This window comes from Caenorhabditis briggsae (assembly GCF_000004555.2).
Source record: "Caenorhabditis briggsae complete genome, chrX, whole genome shotgun sequence".
In the NCBI taxonomy this organism is placed as follows: Eukaryota; Metazoa; Nematoda; class Chromadorea; order Rhabditida; family Rhabditidae; genus Caenorhabditis; species Caenorhabditis briggsae.
This window is the reverse complement of record NC_013491.2, coordinates 9,673,012-9,680,546: the sequence shown is the minus strand read 5'-3', so window position 1 is coordinate 9,680,546 and position 7,535 is coordinate 9,673,012. Positions and strand designations below refer to the sequence as shown.

At 39.8% G+C, this 7,535-nt stretch overlaps 1 protein-coding gene across 1 annotated transcript; it reads left to right on the top strand.

Moving 5' to 3' along the window:
* Positions 1–1,564: 1,564 nt before the first annotated feature.
* On the top strand, positions 1,565–5,341 carry Cbr-lst-2 (the record flags this gene model as incomplete). Its single annotated transcript, XM_002644489.1, has 9 exons — positions 1,565–1,661; positions 2,288–2,389; positions 2,770–2,891; positions 3,085–3,195; positions 3,270–4,219; positions 4,479–4,659; positions 4,707–4,794; positions 4,925–5,088; positions 5,201–5,341. The coding sequence occupies 9 exons, from the start codon at positions 1,565–1,567 to the stop codon at positions 5,339–5,341; spliced, it is 1,956 nt and encodes a 651-aa protein (XP_002644535.1).
* Positions 5,342–7,535: the final 2,194 nt, after the last annotated feature.

Here is a 7,535-nt window from a genome sequence, read left to right as displayed (position 1 = left end):
CGCGAGCTCTCCAGTTTCCCTTTTCTGTCTTTCGTATTCGCTGTCTTTGAATGTTTGCTTGCTTTGTCCTCCATACTACCACCACCATCACCATCTCGGAGACCGCCCCGGATTGCATTTTTTCGTCGACAGCAGCAGCCAACAGCAAAAAATGGCTTCGTTCCTGTTTTGAATTGCGAAAAAATTAGTGTTTTTTCTTCTTCTCTTGAGCTGACGCCGCTTCTGTTGGTTTTTCTTTTCCTCTCCTCCCATTTGAATTGTCGTCGGGACTCTTTGCTCCTCATTTACACCAGAGTCATTTCATTCAATTTCACCATTTCACACTCATCTTATTTTTAAGACTCACTAAGGATGCGAAACGTGTTGACCCTTGGCTCTCTTCGTGTTTCTTTTTTCTTCTTTCATTTCTCCTCTTTCTGATAGAACACATCATAGTGGTTTCCGTTTTAGAGGTCCTAGTTCTGTGCGTCAAAATTTGAGAAATCTGCAAGTCAAAAAAGCAAAAGGTTCTTTGAGTTTAAACTTTTGCTCCTCCTCTGCTCTGCTTTTTGAATCTTTTGAAGTGCACCACCCAAGAAAAGAGCGCCAAATTCTGCCGAAGGAAAAAAAACCCAAAAAGTTTCCTCTCTGGGTCTGTTTTAGTTCGGTTTTTTTTCGCACCACTTTTTTTTTCTCTTTTGATATATACCAATTTTTCTCGGTCTGTGTAAAAAGCAAACACACTTCTTCAAAACCCCTTCAGCCCCAGTCCAGTTTTTGTGATAACCAGCACTAGGAAGGTTATTGAACTGAGGGTGATGGCCAAGTGCCTGTCTTCTCCCAATCCACTTTGAAAATTAGGTCAGATTATTTTCATATACAGTTTTTGAATTGAAAAAAGAGAGAAAAAAGCTCCGCCTTTATCTCGGACTCATCCTGAATTCCAATTTCATTGAGATGTCTATCTTTGTGGTGCGGCGGTGTGTGTGCGCTGATGAATGTTTTGCCCATTTCCGTTGTTGTTGCTTCTTCAGCACCACCCATCTCGCTTCTTAATTTCGATTTAAGCAAGCACAGAAGGGAATTTGTTAGCGGAAGAAAAATGATGAGAAAAAAAAGTAGGAAGTAAGACGGATAGACAAAGTCATTGGTCAGGTGTCCGGTAGAACTGATATTCTACCCCGAAACGAAAAGCTTTTCTAAGTCTCTTCATCTCTTTCTCCTCATTTTCTTATCATGTTTGCTGTCAAGATCGTCGTCCTGATAAAAATTTTTCTCCTTCCACACTATCTCCATTTCCGCATTGAAATGAAATGTTCTACAAGAGGAATAAATTAAACCAGGAATAAATTTTAGAGCATTTTCTTTCTCCTTCTGTTTTATTCAGTTCTTCCTCTTCATCTGAAGCCCGGTGACAAGTCATTTCCATCTAAAGCATACACTTAAGGCTCTCTCTTTTTTATAATTTTCTTTTTTCTTCCTTTGTCTTTTCGTTTCTTTTGTTACTACTTCTTCTTCTTCTTTTTTTTAATTCATTCCTTCAATTTCACCCATATATGAGTCACATTTAATTTCAGATATTGTGATGCAATCTTTCCGTAAAATTTGGAATAAACCTCGTCCAGATGATTGGATGCCACTCGCTAGATTCTACTATGCCGATTCAGCACTGAATGACATTGGTAGGTTTTGGAAATTTCTTTCCCAAAAATGGCCATCTGTCCTTTTGTTTCTTGATGAAAGGACATCAATTTTGTAATGGATAACAGGAACTCGATTGATGACTGTTATTCGGTGTAGAACTGCTGACGTAGACGAAATGCAAAAAAAATTCTCTGGGGCATGGCACCTAAGCTCTTTTGAAGGGTGCGTGAACAATACACAAAACCGGGCGCAGTAAATTCCGTATTTGCTCAATTTTTTAAGGGGAGAGTCTCCCTTTTTCTGCAATTGAAGCCAATCATCTGTTTTTTGAAGAAACTAATTCTCGTTTTTTCGTATAGTAAGCGAGAATCTCACGGTCTTCTTTCATTCCACTATAGTTTACCAAAATGGAGGGAATTTTGGACTGAAAATAACCATTGTTTTCCAAAAACAACGTCACTTTGATTTTGGGAAAGAAAAAGGATAGAAAAGAGTTGCTAAGAGCTCTCTCACAGTTTTCTCACAACACTTGATGTTTACCGAAGAGGTGAAGTAAACAACGAGTTCAATGGTTTCTTTCGCTTGTTTCGAAATTCAAAAACTGCTTATCATTCCTGTGTACGCGGCGATCAAACATCAATTGTTCCATTATCATTTTTTTCAGCAAGCGAGCTCGATTCATTCGATGGCAGAAGAGATCCGGACAGATGTAACGCTTTGGTCACAAGACTTCGTGTGGCTCAGGATCGTGTTCTACATATCATTAGTGAGTTTTTAGACACTTCAGGGACTCCATTGGAAAGTGCACGTACTTTGGATTAAACTGGTAGGGTTCATTTTGCTAAGAATGTGTAATGAATGTACTTACATTCAATTTAGAGAGAGTGCAAAGTAGGCACAACTTTTTTCTTCGAAAAAATTCATTTTGAGAGCAGGAGAGAAAATAGAAAAAAGTATTTTTTTCAAAAAAAAATAGTGAACATAAATATTTGTCAACTTCTCGAGATTTTTGACCACTAATCGTCAGCGACGAGGAGCTCCCTCGGTTTTGTTTAGGAAACCTAAATCTGTCGTGGTAGTGGGCCATTGTGGCGCTCTTTTCAAAGTGGTAGGGGAACGGAATTGAACTTTTGGTTTTTTTTTCAGCTGAAATGCTGATACACTTGTATCCACGAGAGCAGGATCGAGCATGCCGAGATTTCCGCATCAAGTTTCCCGACGAAATTTTGCACGACACATTGCCAGGACAACTGTGGTTTGGAGCAGAGGTTGGTTTCTTTTCCTGATTGTTGTTCGGGTCACAATAGCCGTACCAGACACTAGAAGACGACGAAAACAATGAGTGGTGGTTGCAAAGACAAGGAAATTTGAACTAACTACAGGGGGAATATTTAAAAAACGTTTTTTTTCAAAAAAGGGATCAGATTGAAAAGTCCAAGTACACTTACAATTTCATTGCAGTGCCTGTCCGCTGGATCTAACATCATTGACCACGAGACAGAATCGGATCTGATTCGACCGCTAGCAAAGGAAGTGACGAAACAGCTTGACATTCTTAGGGACTTGCTCAAGGTTAGTTTACAAGATACCACTGACAGCAGTCCACTAACGAAATCAGACACCACTGACATTTTGCAAACTTTCAGAACCAATCTCTACGCGATCCATCTGCATACAATCCAGTCATCAAGGAGAACTTGCTCAAGTTTGACAAGTTGTTTGCCGAATTCGAGTATCAATATGTGTCGGCGATGGTTCCAGTCAAATCGGTCAAAGAGCACGATTCTCAGCTGGATGTTGCTGTTCTCTTCTCTGAAGTACTCTCGCTGGCACTAGAGAAGGATCTGATCACACAAGACCTCATCGACTACTGTGACCCATCAGTGATGATCGCCATTCCGCGACTTGGCATCGTATGGGGACTGTTAGTCTACTCGGAAGGAGCGCTCAACGTTGACGTGCCCGCCGAAAATCTATCGGAAATGTTCCGCCCATTCTACTCACTTCTTGTCAAAATCCGCAACTTGTTGAGAATACTGACTCCAGTGGAGCTTACACGGCTGGAGACGGTTCTCTGCAAAGGTGAGACTGCTGTACCGGAAGACTCGTCCAGTAAACTCACAATGAGCGACTTCCGCACGAATGCCACCGACGAGGAGAAGGCGAAGAACAACCAAAGAGTGTGGATGTGTGACATGCCATCGGACAGTACAAGCTCTCTAGACTCTGATCTTCGGGATAGTGCTAGTGAGGCCACATCTCTAGCATCGTCTGGTCTGACGAGTCCAAGCTCTGGAAGCGAAGATAACCTCAACCGAATGGTGGATAAATCAGATGAGGAGTTGGACGATGACGTCATTGAAACTGCATCATCCGAAGAAAACGAAAGCGACAGCAACAACGAGAACGTTGAAATGGTGGCGTCGTCAGGAGACAGCAGTGAAACTGAGTCCAACTCGAAAGAAAACGAAGAAGACGTGGACGAGCAGGCAACTCTTCAAGCTTTGGCACATGAGACTGCGGAGCAATTGGTTGCGATTAAGAAGAAGCACGAGAAGCATAGCAAAATAATTATTCCAATGCAAAACGAGCCAAGGTAACTCAATGTTTTCAACAATAACATTTGAAAGGGGATATAGAGAGAAATGTAGTGTGTGGTGGAGAGAAAGAGAAGAAGAACAAGATGAAGAAGGAGGAAATAATAAACAACGACAGAAAGTGTCGACTCGCCAAATGCTATATTGACTTCTCCTTTTCTTTCTTTGCACCTCCTTCTCGTTCTTCTCATATCAGCCCCAAAGTTCTACCTCCTAGAAGACATAAAACAACTTATTGTTAAATTTTCGCTTTTTCAGGACTCTTATCGATCCGAAGAACCTGAGATCTCGCTTCCGTTCCTCCGAAGACCTCGTGCATCGACTTTTTGTGTGCATCGCTGGCGTCGCTGACCAGCTTCAAACCAACTACTCCAGTGAAATCAGAAAGGTGTTGAAGATAATTCTTCAGCCCTCAGAGGTGATCCCAGTCTACGAGGTGGTGAGATACAAACCGCATCCCTCCTTATCATTTCAATACGTGTTCAGGTCAACGCACAAGTCGCAAATAATTCCACCGAAGGCGAAGAGACCGGTGTTGAGGCACAGGAGACGTTACCACTTCCTGCATTCATGGGTAAGTTTTGAAAACTAACATGTCCTTTGTTTCATTTCGCACGTCCCTACCGTTAAACCAAAACTCTAACCATATGTTCGTTGTGTGTATAACTCGAGGCACGTGACTACTTATTGATTAGTTTACCCAGGTGTCCGATGGGTTCCGGATGAGGATTGCGAACAGTGCACCGCCTGCTCCATGCCATTCAATTTCGTTCGTCGTCGTCATCACTGCCGCAACTGTGGACGCATTTTCTGTCACAAGTGCTCTTGCAATTCTATCAGCATTCCGGAGCACGGATATGATAGAAAGGTATGTCTTTTGATTTTTCTCACAGAATTTTTTCTTCTGAGGCTCAGAATCTTAACCAAAAAAGTTGAAAAAGAATAATGCTCCTGAATTTGTTGAACCTTATTGTTTCCAGGTTCGCGTCTGCAATCTCTGCTACGTGCATCGACTCAATCCTTTCGGATGCAACGAGCAAAGTCAAGCCAGCGAGAATAACACTGGCATTTCTTCGGTAGCTGAGCAATCATCCGCTCAGGCAACATCAGCATCTTCATGATGAAGAATCATATTTTTACCACTAACTAATTTATCTCAAAGATATTCATTGCCCGATGTTCTACTCATCCCTCTGCACTTTAGTATTTTTTAGATTTTTATTCGGTTGTTTATTGTAGCTCTCTTGCGTATCAATTTCTATTGAAACATTTTTCCATCCTCCGGTTTTTTTGAAAATTCGCCTCTCCCCGTTGTGCACTGAACCCTTTTCTAATTGTTCTTGTAAATTGCTCCAACTTTTTTTTACAACACATTCATCACTTTATCAACTGGTCCTCATCACACTCATGTACCTTATTATTGACAAAAAATCCACCAACCAGACCTATCTGTGTTTATGTTTCTAGCCTTAATTTCATCATGTATCTTAAAATCCCATCGGAACCTTTTTTTCAATTTTTTTTAGTCTGTGATAGAAAATTCACTCATCACGCGCTTATTTTACTCGAGACATTTGTTCTCATGTATTGTATTCTTTCACGAATATGAGCAAATTGCCGGTTTTTCATTTCATGTTTCATAAAGTGTCTTACTTGTAGGTAATGTTGTGTTTCATTAATTTCCGTTTGTGAAGTAGAGGTCTTAGGTAGTCGTTAATGGCTACTTGGAGGTTCCACACTTTCAGGTGGAAAATACACATCTGGAAAAAAAACATGGAACTCTACAACTCCATTTCTTTGAAGGATACCTACCTGATTAGGATTTATCGTTTTGGATCTTCCCGAATCAAGGCTGTCGCGGCCACGGTTGAAAGCGACTTAAATTTACATCGAACACCAAGCGATCAGTGTTTTCTGGAACACAGAAACCGAAAAAACCCTTGTGGTTAGATGAAGCCAGTGAATATGTTCAATCGCCTCCATTTTTTTGCTTCAAACTGTCTTATGAACCAAAACAAACAGCGTTATAAACCAATGGAGCACGCTTTCTAACTAGCAGGAGAAACCTATGCTACACCGAAAAAGGTATTTTGAAACTGAGAAATTAACAATAATCCAAATATTCTATACAGACGCATTCAGGTTTAGTTCCAAAAGCGTTCCAAATGGTCGTTGAGAAGGCAAACAAGGTAAATGATAAAAATCTGATTTGAACAATTATTGGTCAATATGTTGTCGTTGGAGAATTTCGAGGAAATTCAGAAAATCACAGGACGTCTTGCAACACTTCACTTCATGAAGGAAATCCATCTGAATTGAATTTTTGTTTTTTATTGGATTCTCTCGATTCTGATAAAAACAGAGAAAAACCTTAAAACTTCTGACATGTTACTAATCGGAATTATGTTCTTTTATGGTATTTTTTTAAATATTTGAATTTAAAATATTCACATCGTTTTTTCAGATCGTCTTCATTATTCGTTTCGAATCACACTACCTAGCAAAAACCATTTCTGATGACGTGAACGAAATTCGTATAAATTAATCTCGGTAGCGCGCGTTTTCCAAAATGTATTAAAAGTCTAGGCCATCACGAAAAAGGGGATTCTAAGACTAGAAAGTAAAAAATAATATAAGATATCTACAAATAAATTTAGAATTATTAAATGAAATTAGGTTTGAGTGATTTATCAGAAATCAAGCAAGAGGGGATAAGAGAACCACCATTTCTGCTGCTGGCCTAGGTTTCTCTTTTGTGCGCGAGTTTTGAATATGGATGCATTTTAAGAAAAAATCTGTCTTTAGCTAAAGACAGCCAGATGATATTTACAATATGCAGTTTTCTAGGCAGTTCTTATTGTTAATCTAAACAGATTTTTCAAATCTTGGGAGTTTTTTAAAAATTTCGCAACATCATGTTGGTACACAAGGTTTCTAAAATACTACACACTTCTCAAAGCTTCCATCAAGCTCAAAATTGATAACACAAGTTGGTTCTTAGCAATGTTTGAGAAACGGAACGATGGAAAAAACGAGAAAAGCACAATTTCCTGCTGGTGAACTAGGTTTCTCTTTCTAATGCAAATTTCAAATAAAGCAGGCGTTGAAGAGAAAATAATAATTTTGAGCTGCTGATAACTGCGGCGGGGATCTTGATAAATTCTCGTGAAGTACTTCTGCTTGGTATCTCAACAGATTTTGAAAATCTTTGCTTTTTCAAAATTTCGCAATATATCCGCAAGTTTTTAGCTTAGTTGCAAACGGGCCGGCAGATAAATTGTCTCCAAAACGAGATATTCAGACAGTTTTGGTTCC